The following is a 21,209-nucleotide window of genomic DNA, read 5'->3' as shown; positions in this document are numbered from 1 at the left end:
CCAAAAAAGGCTTTTTGTCTATCTATTGTGATTTCATACCTGCACTGGCCAGGAACAAGACCACTATTCAAATAAAACCAAACTGTACAGGTCTTAAAAAGAAAAAGTAGTCATAGGAAAAGAAAAATATTCCATTTCAAGCAAAAGTGTCGGTCAGTCAACAAAAAAAGAATTACGATTATCACCTCTGAGATGTAACAGAGGCAAGGTTCTGCTGCATCAGCCTCATGAAGAAGTGCAAAATTTTAGACTTAAAATAGGGAAAAAATTAGTTCACTTTAAGGAGTTAACGCATGGATGCATTCACAAACAAATATAAATGCATAAAATTCAGTGTTGCTGCTAACAACATAACAGGCTGTAATAATTAAACAAAAACTTATTTTGTATGAGAAATATTGAAAATAATTATTTTTTCTTTTTTTTATTCAAAAAATGGTGGCAACGTGACAAAAACCTTCCATTTAAAGGGTTGAAATATTTTAGAAATGAATTAGTATTTGAAATATAGATCAGATGCAGGTGAAAAAATATCATATTGAAAGTGGAATATAATATTAATGTATATTCCTTATAGCTGCCTTATGAAAGCGCATTTTTGTGCTTAGCGGTATGAGTTTGCAGAAAAAATAATAATGCGAACAAAATTAAATCAATATTCCTGCTAATAATTGACATATAGCAGGCCTTAATAATTCAAAGCAAAAATATATACTTTTCTTGTAATGTATATATTTTTTTCACCTGAAAATTATGACAAAAACATGGAATTCTAAGGGTTAAAAATGAGTTAGTGTTCCATATCAATAATTAGGTCAGATGTATGTGGGGAAAGTAAATTTTACCTCCTGAGACCCAGGAAATGTCAGCAAAGTACAAGCTTTTTTTGTTTTTTATAAAATAAGTGCCTATATTGGAAACATCATGATGCAACAGTTTTTTCAGATGCAGTTTTTAAAATTTTTATGCAATGTTCTTTGTGGTGGACAGATTTTTTTTTTTTTTTTTTTATAAAATTGTGAAACTCTTTTCCATAAATGTGGACAGAAAACCCATAGCTGGGTCTTAGGAGGATAATATTGACGTATAATATTTTTAGAGCTTGCTTTTAATAAAGTGGAGTGTGACTAACATCAGAACCGAACCCAAGGATTTAATAATAATAATGATAATGATAATGATAATGATAATGATAATGATAATGATAATAATAATAATAATAATAATAATTATCATTATTATTATTATTATTATTATTATAACAAAATATATCTCATATTAGATTAGATTAGATTAGATTAGATGAGATTAGATTAGATTAGATTAGGCTTTAATGATCCCACAATGGGGAAATTTAATGGTCAAGGCAGTAACAGAATAAAGTGCAGGAAAAAATGTGCATGCATAAAGATCATGCAAAAGACAAACAATATAATAATAATAATAATAATAATAATAATAATAATAATAATAATAATAATAATAATAATAACAATTATTATTATTATTATTATTATTATTATTATTATTATTATTATTATTATTATTAGATTAGATTAGATTAGATTAGACTTTAATGATCCCACAGTGGAGAAATTTAATGGTCAAGGCAGTAACAGAATAGATCGTGCAAAAGACAAACAATATATTATTATTATTATTATTATTATTATTATTATTATTATTATTATTATTATTATTATTATTATTATTATTATTATTATTTGTTTTTAAAGCCCTTTCCGTTCAAAAGAATCTCAAAGTGCTACAGTGAAAAATAAAATAATCATAGTAAGAGATAAGAAAAAAAAAAAGATATTTCCTAATGTTTCCTCATGTTTTCTATTCTATTCTATTCTATTCTATTCTATTCTATTCTATTCTATTCTATTCTATTCCATTCTATCCTCTCTGCTCTTGGATAGACCCATCTCCGTGCTTTTATTGTGAAAGGGCGGCCGTGCTTCCGTTCTGTCTCGTGCGGAGCCGTGTCGTCCCCGTGAGGTTTTCTCCTCCGTCACTGCCGTACGGGGCTCCGGCCCGGGATCCAACCCGCCTCAGACGCCGAGGAACGGACGAGAAATGTGTCAACCGAATGCGGAGGAGGGGACAGACACAGACTTGAACCGAACAGGTGGGTGTAGTGTGCGGTTTTGTGGGCGCGCGGCTGTGCCAGGCTAGCCCCTGTGTGTGTGTGTTTTCCTGCCGCAGAAATGCTAACCTGGCATCGGTCACACACACCGCTGGTTTCCCGTCGCCTCTCAGGGTGAAAAGTGGCTGTTGTGGCGTTAGAACCCACTCATTGAAAAGGTCGCTCTGTGGATAAGATTACAGGTTGTTTTCACCGATGCGTTACAGTGGAACCAGTGTAAATCTCAGATGTATGCTAGTGTTTTATCAGCAACCAGACGCCCATTCGTTAGAAAGAAGCAGGTACTAAAAAAAAAGGGTTAAGTCACTGAATTTTCTGTGAAATGCAATTTTTACATTAAACCTCGAAGAGCTTTAAACAAACGGTATATTTTCCTTGTGCTGTTCATATAGGGAATTACCAGTTTAGTATGAATGTTTTTCCTCAGAATTACCTTGTTTGTGTTTTTACTTTACTGTGAGTAGACTGACACTGTTTTGCCTTTTATACATTTATTCGAATATCTTATTGTTGATGTGATTATTTGTGTGTATTTTTGTATCTTTTTTTTTTTTTTTTATAATGTTGCCAACCTTTTCTTGTGCTTAATTACTCTCCATATCATTGAAATGATGCCATCAGTATATCCTCTTCCTGTTCCCAAGTAGTTTAATGGGCTGTTTTTACTCTTTGTACTTCAGGCCTGCGTCATCGGACAGTGTGGCATGTGTGTGTTTTTTTTGTCTGCGTATGTTAGTTTAACATCATTACTACAGCCAAAAGAAAAAGGCAGGCAGCTCTAAGACAAAACCAGTTAGACCTGGTTACAACCGAAGATGCCTCCAGTGAACTTCATCTCCTCTGTCCTCAGTTTTAACATCACCAGGTCAGGTCAGATCAGATGTGCTTGGTTTTTGTTTTTGTAGAAAGTGCAGCATAATCGTATGCACTCTTACATTAGTTTACCAAGATGGTTGCCAAGAAAATGTCAGGATAACAATTTCCTTATCAGATGAAATCACTGACAGTAATTTTCAGTTGTGTTTTTAAATGTCGTTGTAGATTTGTATGGTTGAACTTGTTTAGTTTCAAAGGTAATGTGGTGAAGGATTGAAAGAAACAGTATTTTTGATAAAGACTTGTTTCTACTTTGACAAAAAAAGGTGGGTAAATAACAAAAGAAAAGTAAATCTTTGATAAATGCTTGGATGGCAACACAAACGAAATATATCTCAGATTAGATTAGATTAAATTAGACTAGATAAGATTAGACTTTAATGATCCCACAATGGGGGAATTTAATGGTCAAGGCAGTAACAGAATAAAGGGCAGGAAAAAATGTGCATGCATAAAGATCATACAAAAGACAAACAATATAATAATAAGAATTATTATAATAAGAACAATAATAGCTATAAGTCATAAATACTCTCTCTTACAGACAAAAAAGAAAAATTTCTGTGACGAATAATGATAATGATCTCAGTGTGAATTACATAATTTTATCACCCAGGCCTACTTATTATGCCATCTGATAGTACTCATACATGAAGAAACACCCCGTTAGAAAGATTTTGTCTCTAAAACACTGAGGTTACAAGTGCAGAACTGACCACAAATAGCACAGTAATGTCTGTCATGCAGAAAGTGAACTCAGGCATATCAAGACTATGAAACCACCACTGGAGATGTCAGATCTGAATTCTACGAAGAGTTGATTTAGGACCACTATTAAGTAGGGTTAGACTATGTTGAATTGGTTTTAATGTCTCTTAAGTCCCCTCTAAGTCAGCTAACACCTAGCCTGCATGCTATTGACACAACACTGGAATCTGGATTTAATATTTTTAGCAACTATGAACCAAAATGTGTAAGCATGCCAGTCTTTTTACATTTGCAGATTCCTACTGTATCGCAGTTTGTACAGAATCAGGTTTAAAACCATTAAATATAGTGTAATGGCTTGACTGTGTGAATGTGTACCAGTACTAAGAGAGAAATATTTCATTGAGTTGATGACAGAAAACACAACAAGCAAGCAAAAGAGACATATCAATCTAATGGAATGTAATAGAAGTCGATGCCTACTATTATGGACAGTAACGTTGCCTTTTATCCACTTTTCCATTCGTAACTAAACCACTTAACTTTTTTGAGGGATGAAAGGGCTGAAGTATATCCCAGCATGCATTTGGCAGCGGGTCTGTTGGCAGTGTGATACACAGATAAAATTAGAATGTTGTTTATTCGTGCTTTGCAATATTATTAAACTGACAATCAGTTTGAAGGCATGTCTACCAAGATTTGTGTTTGATAGATTCTGAAATTTGCCTCCCAAATTTAGAGTTTTAGGTTATTGTTTTCCACAATTAATATTAGGTATAGAAGCCTAAACAAGCCCCATATTGACAGTCAGTGTTCTTGACGACAGTGTTCAGTCATCAGTCTGTAATGTGTTGGCTAAGGCAGTGGCCAGGTTCACCTACGCGTCTCTCGGCCTGTGTCATAGTTTCAGACACAAAGAGCCCGAACAAAAGCAGCTCTGTTCAACGAGTAAATTCAGTAGAGCCGCAGAGCTGTGAGGTTACACACAGGACGACGCTAGTTACCCACTAACAGTTTACTATATTCTTAACTCATAAAGACCCAAACATCCACTGCCGACCAAAAAAATCTACTGATCTAAAATGTTTAATACATGTTGATCCACTCATTCCATCAGTACGTGTAAATAATTGGTGTAAAATACAGTTTGTCATATTTTCATGGTTATCAGATATGACCCATTTGGACGTTCAGAGGCTCCGTAGCAAACGTGGAAATACTAGCCCCTTTTACACAGCGCTTCTGTTACGGGAATATTTCACCTTTATTGTGGAACGACATCTGTGTAAAGGAAATGGTGGGATGCTTTGGTCCCAGCCTCTGTCACAGCTCTGTAACACCTCTGGAGGTAGTAACAGAGCCATGATAAAGGTGGAATCATGATTCCAGATCGCTATGTAAAAGGAACACCAACCAAAATGTAACATTTTGATATTGTATTGAGTGTGCTACTCCCATGCCAGCGGGATTTAGGAATGAGCCAGGCTGTGTACATTAAACAAACATATCAACGCGACCAGAAAGATGTCAAACTGGGGAGATGCCAAGATCCGTGAGCTGTTGTCACTTCGGGCGGAGGACTGTCTCTATCCATGCTAACGTTTGTGGAACGGTGAAAGACGGGCCAACTCTTGGGAGGTTAGCAACACTGATATGCTGTGCTGTGTCACCACCCCTTTGATTCCAGAACGCAGGTCCGCTGTGTAAAAGTCCAGCCTGTCTCACCTCTGTTATTCCTTTGGCTTGGCTGTGGAAAAAAGGCGGGATCATCATCTTGCCTTTTTTCCTGGATCTTTGTTTAAAAGTGGCTACTGTCATATACTACAACATTGATTCACCAGTAAAACCCATGGAGTTTGACAAATGACAGTGGATGGACACACTTGGTTTATGTTCAGTTAATGATATATTTTACTGAAAAAGTCACTTTTTCTTCAGTTTTTCAGTTTTCATATAATAGTTCTCAACTTTAATCTGAACTTTTACAAATATCTACATGATTAGTAAATTAAGTATAGGAAAATATCTGATTTTGCACTTAAAAATGCAAAATACAGGGCGTAATATTAGAGTAAACGGTGATAAATAATTTAAAAAAGGTTAAATAGACAGAAAAATTAATGTGGGAATTGGCATAAAAATAGCACTGGGTCTTTATGGGTTAAGCATTTGGTTGAAATTAGTTCACTTTAGTTTGTCAGGTGATGTCCTTACATCTTACCTCGTACTGGATCTCTTGCATCTTCTTTTCCTTTGTATTTTTATTGATTGTTTCTTGTATTTTATGTACTGTATTTTTATCCTTTGCTGTACAGTGTCCTTGGGTTTCATGAAAGGTGCTTACAAATTTATTATCACTATTATTACTGAAAACCAAAGTAGGATGTTAATGTGAAACCAATGGTTGTTCCTCTTTCTTAACTAATGACATGAATGATTGTGATCATGTTATACTGGGTGTTAATTGAGTTGTAATTTATTGACATTGATAGTTTTATTAGGTATGAATGTCCTTTGCTACTTTGCTCTGCCATTGTGGTTTGATTCAGGGAGCACAGCCACTGCTCCATATTTCTCTGCTGTGATCAGATGTGTGTTTTTAAAAACGTATATGCACATTGCTCAATGCAGAGGCTTTATTAAAAGGTTTTCATTATAGATGTGTTGCAATGCAGTGGAATGGAAACTGCATTAGCGTTAGTGATTACACTGTTGTGATATAATACCATGTGAATTATCACAGTTCAAGATGCTTTGGCAACTGTGGGTGTCACTGTGTTGTGTGATTTCTAAGTGGATATGAAGCAGCGGTCTAGCAGAGTGCATCCAGAGCTGCTGTAGTGCCTTTCTGGTTTGAACTGGATCAAACAAGGCTTTTTGTGTAATCACTGACCAGCTATCCTCTTTCATCCTTTTCCTGTAAATAAGGGGTAAGCTGAAAAGACGGGGATATACTAACCAGAGGTTCATTTAATAAACTCCATCCAACTTTGTGTTAAACAGAGGGGATCATAAGGTCATGAGATAGGGTTTGTCTGCACTCATGTTTTATAGTTCTTGTCTTTCCTAATAACTTAAAAGCAAAAAAAACATAAATCTGCTTAGATTGCTGTTTTTACATCTTTCATTACGTACACATATACAGTGCAGGGAAGTTGTCTTGTTGTGGTTTGACTGAGTTAAGCAAAAATGGACATCTGGGATAGTGTTTCAGTTTTGGGTTCACTTGATATGTGCTTTGTACCCTGATCTCACATGATTCATTAGTGTTCACATTAAAAGGCAAAGCAGTTGATCTTTATTTGGTTTTTGCTTCCCGTTATTCCGATCATTTAATTGTGCAATAAGTCAGTGTATTAAGATTGGCAGGTCTTTTGGGGCTGTGTTCTTGTGCTGAAGATTTCATTTGTATCCATTTAGCCCTGATAAATGGTAAAAACTTTTTTTGCATAGGAGCAAAGATGTAAAAACTAGCAATTATATGAACCTGTGTGCTGTCTCGGGATCTGTTGTCCTTTTTCTTCTGCCTTTCTCTGTGGTGTCTGAACTGCAGTGTGCTGTTGGCATATGCAGGACACCCAGGATGTTAGTGGACTCTTCAGCAACTCTGTCCCCTTGGTGTGCCATCTCTCTGGTAACCTCCACACATGCTGACATGGCATCATAAAGATGATCTAACTGTAACTGGAGTTCAGTGTGTAATTGTATACAGGACAAATTAATTCCTCTGAGACTGAGGTTACAGAAATATATGTGATTTTGTTCAGCCCTGGACCATTTTTTCCAGTCAGAATAATTTCAGTGTAACACAAAACAATGGAGTTGTCGATAACAGACGCTTATTTCATATAAAACCAAGATATTATCAGAAAACGGTAAAGGTAGTACAAAATTTGTAATCATCACTTTATAATGCAACCCTTTTGCATGTCTTTGTCTTGTTCAGTGAGTTTTAGCGGTAGAGAAATAATACTTGGACTATTGGATCTACTTAGTTTGTTGCATCTGTCTTTTGTTCTATTAAATTATTCATGGCATACCCTGGTCTCAGAACGTTAGCTTCTTTTAGATATTTTCCCATTTAAGTGCTTGCTGTTTGGATTGTACTCTGTTATTCCAAAGTTGGTTTTGTTAAACTTTTATTTTTAGTTGATGAGTTTCTGGTTATGTGGATATACAGAATGTGTACATTGCTGCTACAAGTGTCACGTAGCGTTACCATGGCAACACAGACAGAACAGTAATAAGCTATAATGGTATCCTTGATGTTCAACACTGATAGTGTCACATTTTGTTTCTTGGTATGAAAGTAGCAATTTTTAGTTCATCTTTATAACATTAATTTAAAGTTGTAGGAGGTGGAAATGAGCTAATTTTGTTTCATGCCACAGTCAAAGCCAGAATATCAGGGTTAGTGGAGCTTCTTTGACGAGCCATGAAATAGAGCAGTAGAGTTGCATTTGAGGGAACCAGTAATCAGTACTTAAAGCTGTCAGTCACATATTTAAGACCCGACCTCTGTAAAAACACCTGTGATTAGCCAAAACCTCCTGTCACAGTGGTGGGTTTTCTACAACACAGCAAAGAGGAGGTGCACCAGTCTGACTTCCTCTCACACCACTAGAATTACAATATGGTGAAAGGTAATTATGGAATTCTTACCCAGTGATGCCAAAAAGTATTACACACTGAAGGTTTAAGAGGCAACTGTCTGCACAGTAGCGTTTTGACTGGTAATTTCATAGGGTAATTGCCATTGTCAGTCTTGAATCCCTGCTTCACAGACAAAAGGTGATAAATTGTTGTAAGATTTAGAGACATACTGCCATTAATAAGTATAATAATGAGGAGAAGTGCCAGTGCTTGGTCCAGTAAATAATTAAATAATTTTTTGGGACCGAAGTTTTACATAGGTCACATTCAAATGAATGCAAGATTTGCCTGTTCTGATCATGTTTATTTTGGGACATTTCTTAGTTAATCCGACACGCAGCAAGTACATTGAGGTCTATTGTTTACACTAGAAATGCCAGTATTGTATTAACTGTGTGTGTTGTCTCTGTCTTTGCAGATAAACCATCATGATTCCCATTACAGAACTCCGATACTTTGCTGACACCCAGCCAGCATACCGTATCCTGAAGCCATGGTGGGACGTTTTCACCGATTACATCTCAATTGTCATGCTGATGATTGCAGTGTTTGGTGGAACCCTGCAGGTCACACAGGACAAGATGATCTGCCTGCCTTGCAAGTGGACGGTCAACGCAACATGCGAGGCGAGGCCCGTCTCAAATGTGACCATTCCCTACGCACCAGAGCCCAAAGGCATTCAGTATGACCTCGACCGTCACCAGTATAATTATGTCGATGCTGTCTGCTATGAAAATAAACTACACTGGTTTGCCAAATATTTCCCCTACCTGGTGCTACTCCACACCCTTATCTTCCTGGCCTGCAGCAATTTCTGGTTCAAGTTCCCCCGCACAAGCTCAAAACTGGAGCATTTTGTCTCCATTCTCCTCAAGTGCTTTGACTCCCCATGGACAACAAGGGCTTTGTCTGAGACCGTGGTGGAGGAGAGCGACCCCAAGCCTTTGGGGAAAATGAATGGCTCAATGGACAAGAAGGCATCCAGCGTGAGCGAGGACGTTGAAGCGAGTGTGCCGATGCTGCAGCGAACAAAGTCACGAATTGAACAGGGAATAGTGGATCGCTCCGAAACTGGGGTTTTAGATAAAAAGGAAGGAGAGCAGGCCAAGGCCCTTTTTGAGAAGGTGAAGAAGTTCAGGATCCACGTAGAGGAGGGTGATATAGTGTACCGTCTTTACATACGCCAGACCATCATCAAAGTAATCAAGTTTATACTCATCATTAGCTACACAGCCTACTATGTACAGAATATCAAGTTCAACGTGGTGTGTAATGTATTATCCATGCAGAAGCTAACAGGGTATGGCATGTTCTATTGTGCTCACCCATTAGCAACTCTTTTTAAGATTTTAGCTTGTTTTTACATTAGTTTAGTGGTTGTGTATGGCCTGATTTGCATGTATACACTTTGTTGGATGCTGAGCCGCTCCCTCAAACGATATTCCTTTGAATCAATTCGCGAGGAGAGTAGCTACAGTGACATACCCGATGTGAAGAATGATTTTGCCTTCATGCTACACATGATTGATCAGTATGACCCCCTCTACTCCAAGCGCTTTGCTGTCTTTCTGTCAGAGGTGAGCGAGAACAAGCTAAGGCAGCTGAACCTTAACAACGAGTGGACGCTGGAGAAGCTGAGGCAGCGCATCACCAAGAACTCCCATGATAAGCTGGAGCTGCATCTGTTTATGCTGAGTGGAATTCCAGACACAGTATTTGATCTGTTAGAGCTGGAAGTGCTCAAACTGGAGCTAATACCAGATGTAACTATCCCTCCGATCATTGCCCAGCTCTCCAACCTGAGAGAGATGTGGCTCTATCACACACCAGCTAAAATTGAGGCTCCAGCTCTGGCGTTCTTAAGGGAAAACCTGAAGTCTCTCCACATCAAGTTCACAGACATAAAGGAGATCCCTCTGTGGATCTACAGCCTGAAGAACCTCAGTGAGCTGCATCTAACTGGGAACCTTAGTGCTGAGAACAACCGCTACATCGTCATTGATGGTCTTCGAGAGCTGAAACAGCTCAAGGTGTTGCGTCTGAAGAGCAACCTGACAAAGTTGCCTCAGGTGGTGACAGATGTCGGTGTGCATCTGCAGAAGCTCTCCATCAATAACGAAGGTACCAAGCTTATGGTGCTCAACAGCCTAAAGAAAATGGTGAACCTAACGGAGCTTGAGCTTGTTCGCTGTGATCTTGAACGTATTCCGCACTCAATCTTTAGTTTGCACAACTTGCAGGAGATTGACCTGAAGGACAACAATTTGAAGACAATAGAGGAGATCATCAGCTTCCAGCACCTGCACCGCCTCGTATGCCTGAAGCTGTGGTACAACCAGATTGCCTATATCCCCATTCAGATCGGCACCCTTACCAATATGGAGAGACTGTACCTCAACAGGAACAAGATTGAGAAAATCCCCAGCCAGCTCTTCTTCTGTCGCAAGCTACGCTTCTTAGACCTGAGTCACAACAACCTGACCAGCATCCACGCTGATGTCGGCTTCCTCCAGAACCTGCAGTACTTTGCTGTGACTGCAAACAGGGTGAGAAATGAGAGTTTGTTTTACTTCCTTTGTTGTCAAAAAGAAAAGTAAACCTCTTCAGCCTTTCTTTCAATCTTCTTATCACGTGTGAAAAAGATAAGATAGATAAAGTGTTGACAAAGGTTAGGACTTATAAATGTTAACAGTCATGAAGAGATTAGGCATTATGGCTGGCAAGATAACACGAATGAGACTTTGTGGTTGTATTGTTTATTTATTTGTTTTAAAAATTGACCTTTATAGTTTATGTTCTCTAAGTACACACTCCAAAAAAAAAGGTTGATAATACTGATATGATTAATACTGCTGTGTTAAGATCAAGTTTCTTTCAAGAAGTTGTACCTAAGAGGGTTTTTTGTTTTTGGCTGCCTGCCTATCAGATATAAAAGGCATCCTGTGTAGAATACAGCATACTCTGTTTTGTCAACCCAGCAGGAATCATTAGGGTTTTAAAACTTGTTGCATTCACTGTAGAATTACTTTTTTCGGAAATCACTTTGTGAGTCCAGCCCCTTCCTTTTAGAAGCAAAGTTGATTGAAAATATCCCAGCCCTACCTATGTTGACTTCCTGATGTTAACTTCTACTGAATTAAGGCCTCAGAAAAACTTTTTGGTTTACTTGATCTTATCACTAACAACTAAACACTGCCACTGTAGTCAGGGCTCCATTTGGTGTCCGTCTGAGGCTCTGGCAGTCATTTCACTCCTGTTCACTGTGAGAATTGGAAAACGGCACTCCTGAAAGCAGCGAGAACCGTTTTACCCTCAGAAGCATGTGGATCATGTGTTTTCAGTAAAGGATGCTATTATTGCTGTTTTACTGTGGTTGTTTGTGAGACTGCAGTCTGAAAATAGGTTCCAACAGATTTGGATGGAGACAAAATTAGTTTCATTAAAGGGGACCATACTGGTGATTCTGAGGCCTCCTTTGCCTTTATATGTTTTCCTCTTGTAGCATGTTATGAATTCCCAGCAATTTGTGGTATTGAATCCGTTAGTAAATGTTTAATCCATGCAGTTGTTTTAATATAATACCCGCTTACTTAGGTAATTTAAGAAGGGTTAGAGATGATCAATAGGATCAGTAACAAATGGAATTAGGACATAATGTCACATTCACAAAATAAGCTGTACAGCAGATAGATAGATGTGGGATTTAGATACACAGCAAGTATTTTCAGCCACCGGCGTCTGTCAATCAAACCAATAGTGTGTCCCAACGTCAACTTCTGCACTCCTGTTATTACTTTTCATAATAAAAGACTAAAACATACAATATATATGCCATTTAAAGTAAGTAAGTAAGTAAAGTAAATTTTATTTATAGAGCACTTTTCACAGACAGAGTCACAAAGTGCTTTATCAATTCAAATCAGAATCAAATTAAGTTTACAGAGACCCAACAGAATCCATCAGGAAGTCAACATAGGTAGGGCTGGGATATTTTCAATCAACTTTGCTTCTAAAAGGAAGGGGCTGGACTCACAAAGTGATTTCCGAAAAAAGTAAAAGTAACAAATTTAAGTTTGTTACTTGGCACATTTCATGAAGAGGTAACTCTTGATAATGTAATGGCTTTGATTTCCATCACTTTTTTTTGCATATATTTACGTTGTGTCTTGTGGTTCTAGTGGAAAAACGCAGAAGTAATGCTAAATGTTAATGTCATCTTAATATAGGGGATTTAAAACCCTCGGTAACTAACCGAATACAACATTTCTCATTTTCCTGGTTCAAAACGAGACAAAGGTATCACCCTGATTGTGTCAACACTGTTTACAAGCAGCATATTTAGCTCTAGTAATTATTTAGTTGGAGGAAATGTCAGTTATTGTGTTAAAGCAGGCAACCTGTTTCCTGACCTGTATTCAATTATGTAAAATCAGAAAATATGCAACAATATTAGAGATTTACTGATTAGACGATCTCCAAGGGTGCAGTTTAGATAGCGCAGACTTGAAGAAAACAATACATCAAGGGTGTCGAACATGCAACCCACGAGCCAAAACCAGCCCCCCAAAGGGTTCATTCCACCCCACACGATAAATTTGTAAAGTATAAAAATTATACAGAAGGCATTAACAGTCAAGGGTGTCACTGGGTTTTGACTAAATGTTTTGTGTATTTGTAGATCCTTGTGATCTGTAAATTGTAACTCACATGTGTAAATAATAAGATCTGACATAATACTGGTAAAGTTGCACTTACTTTTCTTTTAGAAATGTCAGGTTGTTCATTATTCTTAATGATATTGACATTTTTGTGAAGGAATAGCTAGTAATTGTAAACATTTTCATTCTGCAATTCTACTTTTTTTTTTTTTCTTTTTTTTTTAATACAAAGAGCCAAATTTGGATTTATTATGATATAGTTTTAGTAGTCCAGCCCGCTTGAGATCAAATTGGGCTGAACTAAAATGAGTTTGACACCCCTGCAGTACATCATACTCTCGGTCCAGAAAATGTGTTATGCAGGCATAGCTGTTGAAATGCTACAGCTAAATTTTCAAGTTTTCTTTTTCTAGTATATAGTATTTGTTGTGAAAACATACATTCTAAATGCAAACTGCTAGTATCCTCCTTTTCCTGACTCTGTAAACAGTCAAAAACCGGTACAGACTTCTTTCTTCTCAGACCACTTGAATTAAAATGTGCTGAAAGGTAAATATGGGGATTTTGCCCAGTGACACCAGCAAGTTTGACACACTGAAGCTTCAGCACTGCAGCCTCCTGGTGTACGCATTAAAAATTGATCAGCAGAGCTTTTCCGTCACTGTGTGTAACTGGCACCACTCATCACTCTGTCTCTTATCCACTCCACTTTAGATCGAGACTTTGCCCCCGGAGTTGTTCCAGTGTAAGAAGCTGCGCACTCTCAATCTGGGAAACAACTGCCTGCAGACACTACCCTCTCGCTTCGGAGAGCTCACTGGGTTGACCCAGCTGGAGCTCAGAGGGAACCGTCTGGAGTGTCTGCCGGTGGAGCTTGGCGAGTGCCGTCTGTTGAAGAGGAGCGGCCTGGTGGTGGAGGAGGACCTCTTCAACACGCTGCCGTCGGAGGTCAAAGAGCAGCTCTGGAGGGCTGATAAGGAGCAAGCTTGAGCCAAACCTCAGCTGTTTCACTGGAGAGTTTAATTGAGGAAAAGACGAGCAATATATGAAGGCAGGCCAACCACAACGTTAACTGTGTGGGCTCAGAAAAGCCATTTCTCTTTGGTTTTATTGGTACTTCTTCTGCATCACCTAAAAAATCATGGATGCCACTTAAAAGCCCATGAGTTTCTTGTGGGTGTTACAAGTACCAAGGAGACATTTCATAATATTCTTGATCATGGCGTGGTCTAGTAATGTGGCCTTTTTTTTGTTTCATCATGAATATGAAGCTGTCAGGATGCAAGCAAGTTTTATCAAATATGCATGCCACAGTGAGCTAAAGCAGACATGTTCATTGGAGAGAGACTAAAATGAGAGGAAAAGCTTCACAATTCAGCCTTTTTTTCAAGAGTTAACTCTGCTCTGTCACTTTATTTTGGAGATGGACACATGCACAAATTGTACATGCTCAATGCAACGTTTGCCTGACCTTCTGGCCTTGAGACTGAAAATCGGTAGTTTTTACAGTTACATTTGCAGTGCAGCGCTATGTCAAATACTGACAGATTTGAGGAAGCAATTTCCTGTGGGCCTGATGCACGTTTAACAAGCTCTGAAGCAACTTTTTAAACAAAGAAATAGAACTCAGTGATGAAGAATAACACATCAGTCACAGGTGATCCAACAGCTTTAGGCCTTAACTCAGCAGACTGATGAAACAAGAACAAAGAAAAGCTGTCAGTGGAAACACATGGGAACAAACTGTACAGTTCAACGTCAGAAAACGCTTCAGTTGTTAATTTATAACATGAGCTGCTGCAGCAAGTGGATTGGTCGCTGTATGGGAAATATGCACCATTAGACAGGCTTTACATTATTTTGCATGACTAAACATCACATGATTATTGATCTGTCTTATTTAGGTATGTAAAATGTGCTTTATATCAGTTAGATGGAACTTATGGAGATGATGTCATTAGTTTATTTCACTTCAAGACATGGTGTGCTTCAAATACAGCAAGATCATACATAATGTTGAAGCCTGTGAGACAGGCTGTGATTTACTTAAAATTCATTATCAGGATTCAGTACAACTGTGCCTCACAGTCTGCTCAGCTGTTGATTTGTCACTTTTTTAAGTTTTTTTTAGTCTTGTTTGTTATTTACAAGGTACATGCCGTATGCCTGTATTCAAAGAGCCTCAGTTGAATAATAATGTTTATTCACTGACTGTATTTAGACTGTAATTACATAATGTGTCCCCTTCAGAACACTCCACACCACACTTTATGTTTTTGTCTTAAGTAAATGAAATGATATGCAAGCTTGCACAACACCAATCAAACAAACACTGGGATTATTTTCATTCCCAGTATGATTTTTTTTTTTTTTACTTGTAATCCTCTAAATGACCACATGGCGCTGATCAGCTTTAACGATGAGACAGGATCATCAAAAGACTCAAAAGAGATCTGTTGGTTTTGTTGACTCAAGTGCTTATTTGTTTGTCCGCTAAATGCATCAGTCCTCCTTTAGTCCAGGGACTGCTAGACATTTGTCAGTGCTCTGTTTATTCATTTGAGAGGAAATTGAGGACAAACAGGAAATTGCAGAGTGCAGGAAACTTCAGCTTTGACCGACTCAAAACACAGAAAACATTTATTAGCAGAGGGGCTATGTAGAATATGTGATTTCCACATTCACAGTCCAGATTGGTAAAGCATGCTTTGTCTGCTTGAAACGCTTTTCTCATTAATACGTTGGATTTAATAGCATCATTTGGAGCGAAGTGGCTGTGTTTACTCCGACCAGGCATCGCTCGCTGCTAATATGGCTTTACCTTTTACAAGCTGTATGCCCCCGTTAATGATCACAAACATCATAAACATGACTTGTTTTGTTGTTCCTTCAGTAAATCGTATAGGTGAAATGTTAAACTTTCATACCAGTGTTATGGTATGTGTCTTATTATTACCAGCTGTTTCTTTTCATTATTGAGACTTTGAAGAGGTTTAAGGGAAATTTCACTGTAATGATACAATCGCTCCTTTGTTCACATGGAGTTTAGTTTTTCACTGAGGCCTTGGCTAAACCCAAAGCCCTCCTGAGGGTCACTGTTAAAGAAGAGTTTAAGTCTTTGAAGCGCAGACAAACAACTGGTTTTAAAGTTGGAGGTAAGAGGTCACAGAGAGATACTGGAACAAAAGGGAACAGAAAACCACAGAGTAGACGTGAGTACAAGTGGAAAAAAACAGGAGGCTTCTTAGCTTTTCCAGTATGCACACGTTATGTAAAAGCTAAGGATTGTGTGTTCTTCTCTGGTTAGATTTTTATCGTGCCAAGTGCAAGCAGAAACAGGATTTTTTTCATGAGATTGTGACTTTTGACCTGTTGGGTGCCAAAAGAAATCCTTTAGAATTAAACGACAAAACAGAACACATTTCAGTTCAGTAGCTAGACATAGTTAGAGGAAGAGTTCCTGTCTGTCACTTTCATTTTCTGGTTCATTCTTCAGTTTTAAGGAATATTTTGGGGTTTCCTTTTTGTTTTGATGAGTGCCATGAAAAATGTTCTCAGGGTGTCACTGGGGATTCAGTCGTAGCTTGTTAGATGTGCATGATAAGCAACAATACCACATGATTAATAACCCTTTAGGTGCTAGAGTTTTTTGTTTTTTTTTTAATATTCAATTTTGATATCGAGAGTTCAAAAAGCTGTTTCAGTTATGTTGCTTGTTGCAATATTATGACTTTGGCACTTAAAGGGTTAATATATTCATATATCAAAAGTTCCTCCATTTCATCTGTATCATTGTTGGTCTGCATCTCATGTATATCCCTTACTGTCAAAACTTGGGTTTATATGAATGAAGGACAGGAATTCCTGTAATTTTTTTTTTTTTTTTAGTTGTGACTACAGCCTCACGGTTCTCTCACTTCCCTTTGAGTCACAAGATGAGCACATTGAACCTGCAGCTCCTCTCACTCCTTTTCCTGCACGTCAGCACTAGCGAATCGGGTAAAAATTTGACATATCAGTCAGCCATTGACTAATTCACTAAATAAGGGAGGTTTTAATGACTAACAAAATGCCTCTTGGTTACAGGAAAACTCAGCTAGCGCTTTATGGAGTGTCATGTCAGAAGCAGGTCTGTTCTCATCTCAACACAGATTTTTTTTCTTTGCAGATGTTCAAATGGTTTCAGCTTTTTACTTTTTGGACTTTTGTGGAATACTTTATGTAGTAACGTTTGTGTGGAGCTGCATGATCAATCCGTTAATGTTCAGACACATTAACTTATTTCTATCCACAGAGGGTTTGAAAGGGAGACGATGTTTGGAAAGACAATTACAAACAACAAACTATTGTTGACAATCTAACGTAAATGGAGGTGCGCTCACCCTCCTGTGTGGGCATTGTGTAACGTTACACATAATTTGTTAATATCTGTAATATTACTGAAGAATGTACATTATCAGATGAACACTTACCATTACACTTGGTACCGCCCCCCCCCTGAAAAATGCATTATTGTCAAACTGCCGTAATTGCATTCACATTTCTTTGCTTTAGTATAAAACGTTTTGTTTTTTATGTTATTCTATTAACTGTGTAGTAAATTCAGATCCATCTGTATTATGATTCCTGTAGATCAGGGATGTAAAAAACAGTCTTTTTGGATTTTGTTTCATCTTCTTGCAGCATAGGTTATGTTGTGTGCATTGCAGCCGCACTGAAAGTCTCCTTTTAACTCCAAGCAACAATCATTGTAGAATAAAAGTCACTGCTGCTGATGGGACAGAGCTGCACTGATCAGCACTGTGTGTATTATGAGTTATGATGCCTTTATTAATTGTTGCCAAGTGGACTGGACACTGGCTTTAAAGCGTCGAGTCTGAAATGGACTGGACTGAACTGAACTTTTCTTTCCTAATATCGAGGCGCTACTTTTGTACCATTCTGACATGTGATAAAATAAACACTTAACATGAAATTCTTTTGCAGTGTTTTAAACTCATCGTCCTCTGCTGCATGGTTCCTCTTCCAGGGCAAATTCTCTGCCTTTGTGAACTTCATCTGATACAGGGGTGTCAAACTCATTTTAGTCCTGAGGCCACATGCAGCTAAATTTGATCTGAAGTGGGCCGAACCAGTAAAATTATAATAATATATAAATAATGTCAACTCCAAACTTTTCTCTGTGTTCTAGAGTGAAAAAAGTAAAATTACATTATGAAAATGTTTGCATCTACAAACTATCCTTTCAAACAATGTAAATAATATGAACAAACTGAAAAAAATGTGTAATTTTAACAATATTCTGCCTCAGTTTATCATTTACTCATGTACATTATAACGTACAGATCACAGTGGCTCTACAAACACAAAATATTTAGTATCAGGCAGAATATTGTTAAAATTGCACTTCTCTTAAGACATTTTAGGTTGTTCATATTTGTTCAGGTTATTCAGATATTTTTGTGAAATTATACTTTGTTTTAGTGTAAATACATGAAAACATTTACATTTACAAAGAGAAAAAATTGGAGTTGTGGGTATTTATAGATTATTATGATAGAATTTTACTGGTCTGACCCACTTGAGATTGAATTGGTCTGAATGTGGAATCTGAACTAAAATGATTAACATCTTATTGTAATTTTTGCATTTCACAAATTCATCCCAAGGGCCGGACTGGACCCTTTGGGGAGCCGGATTTGGCCCCTGGGCCACATGTTTGACACCTGTGGTCTAATAGGTAGAATAAAGCGCAGCATATGAGTAGTTACTGATCTTGTAGTTTTTCACTTATGACAGTATCTTAGCAGAGAAGCTATGGATCCAGTTAGTATTATTCGAAACAACATTTTGCAGGCTTCAGTCAAAACTTAAGTATAGCCTCAGGAGTTGGTCTTGGCAAATCAAGCACTGATCCTCCAGTTCTTACAGCTTTTTATTACCTCTGCCAAGGAGGGTATGTTTTCATCGTGGTTTGTTTGTTTGTCTGTTAGCAAGGTAACTCAAAAAGTTATGGATGAAATTTTCAGGACATGTTGATACTGGCACAAGGAACAACTGATTAAATTTTGATGGTAATCGAGGGTGTGTGTGGGGGGTGGGGGACTGATCTGCCTCGGCGGAGTCTGCGCACTCCAAGTGCTTTTCTAGTTTTTTTTTTTTTGTTTGTTTTTTTTGTTTGTTTTTTTTTATATAAATTTAGCATAGCAATGACTGTATTAAGCAAAAGTGAATCAACATTCCCTAACTGATGATGAAGTCTGGGGAAATCACATGAAGCCACATGTGACCTGTTCCAGCAGGAATTCAGGACATGACTAGATGATTGCATTAAATCATCATGTGTCATGCATTAGCACTTAACTAAAGCTTATTGTAAAGCCTCACCAAAAAGGTAAAGCTACCTTTACTCAAACCTTACTCATCGCAGTGGTCATTAAATGATTCTGTATCTGTTTTCCCAAATTTCTGAAATTGGTCAACAGGATTTTTTTTGTTTTCTCACCAAGTGACAGAGGAAAATACATTTTAAAAATTATATAGGAGTTAACCCTGTAGTGGGATGTAACTCAGTATATTTACTGCAGTCCTCTGCAAATTTGAAATACCATACTTACACCACTGCCACCAAGTATCTGCACTTTATACCACTTTGAACTTTATAAATTTGACTTTTAAACTGAAAAAAGGCTGTTGGCAAATGTGATACTGTACTACTAATCTACCCAGAAGTATTCGAATGATCTACTGATGACTCCAAACTGACAAGCTCAGCATCTGCATCTTACATTATGTAAAATAAATATAATGTAAAGTAACATGTAATTATGATATTAATAACAGTATGGTATTCTATAAAAAATAATGTGGATAATAACAACAGTAATAAGATTTATTATTATTATATATTTGTTGCTTTGATAATGTGTTCATCTCAGTAAAAATACAGATGTTTGGCAGTTTATAAATTTTACTTAGTCCCCAATAACATACTGTATATCAAAGGTCTCAAACTCATTTTCTTTCAGGAGCCACACTCAGCCCGGTTTGATCTCCAGTGGGCCGGACCAGTAAAATAAGAACATTATAACCTATAAATAATGACAACTCCAAATTTTTGTGTTTGTTTTAGTGCAAAAAAACCCCATTTCATTATGAAAATACTTACTTTTATAAACTAGCCAAACAAAAAGATGTGAATAACCTGAAAAAACTGAAATTTCTTAAGAAAAAACAAGTGCAATTTTAACAATATTATGCCTCAACTTATCATTTTTACATGTACATTATGGATCAGGTCTACAAAGACACTAAACACTTAGTAACAGGCAGAAAATTGTTAAAATTTTGCTCAATTTTCTTAAAACATTTCAGGTTATTCACGTTTTATTGTTACAGGATAGTTTGTAAATGTAAATATTTTCATAATTTAATGTTATTTTTGTACCAAAACAAAGACAAAAATTAGAAGTTGTCATTATTTATAGGCATAATGTAATATTTTTTTTCACATCAAACCGAGAAGAAAATATGGAGTCTTTATTTTTTGTAGGATATTTTACTTGAGATCATATTGGTCTGTATGTGGAACCTGAACTAAAATGAATCTGTGGAATTTTTGCATTTTGCAAATTCATCCCATGGGCCAGATTGGAACCTTTGGCAGACCACATTTGGACCCTGGGCCGAATGTTTGAGACCCCTGATGTAAACTAACATGTAATTATGATATTAATAACAGTATGGTATTCTATAAAAATATGTTGATAACAATAATAACAGTAATAAGACTTTTATTATTATTATTATTATTATTATTATTACATAGTTATTGCTTTGATAATGTGTTCATCTCAGTAAAAATGCAGATGTTTTGGCAGTTTATAAATCTTACCCAGTCCCCAATAACATACTGTATATCACAGGTGTCAAACATGCGGCTTGGGGGCCAAATCTGGCCCACCAAAGGTTCCATTCCAGCCCGTGGGATGAAGGAGCAAAAATTAACCTGAACAGTCCAGGTTGTGCAAATCATTTTGGTTCAGGTTCCACATACAGACCAATGTGATCTTCAGTAAAAATAACAACACAATAACCCATAATTAATGACAACTACAAATTTTCTTTGTGAAAAATGATGTGGAAAAAATTTAAGTGAAAAA

General features: G+C 37.2%; 1 protein-coding gene across 1 annotated transcript; it reads left to right on the top strand.

Moving 5' to 3' along the window:
• The first annotated feature begins 1,972 nt into the window (after positions 1-1,972).
• On the top strand, positions 1,973-18,022 carry lrrc8aa (leucine rich repeat containing 8 VRAC subunit Aa). The gene is made up of 3 exons (XM_030148699.1): positions 1,973-2,134; positions 8,808-10,935; positions 13,762-18,022. Exons 2-3 carry the CDS (start codon positions 8,818-8,820, stop codon positions 14,035-14,037), a joined length of 2,394 nt encoding a protein of 797 aa, XP_030004559.1. The 5' UTR covers positions 1,973-2,134; positions 8,808-8,817; the 3' UTR covers positions 14,038-18,022.
• Positions 18,023-21,209: the final 3,187 nt, after the last annotated feature.

Source organism: Sphaeramia orbicularis, chromosome 12 (genome assembly GCF_902148855.1).
Source record: "Sphaeramia orbicularis chromosome 12, fSphaOr1.1, whole genome shotgun sequence".
NCBI lineage: Eukaryota > Metazoa > Chordata > Actinopteri > Kurtiformes > Apogonidae > Sphaeramia > Sphaeramia orbicularis.
Note: the sequence above shows the minus strand (reverse complement) of the source record. Positions and strands in the feature narration are given on the sequence as shown.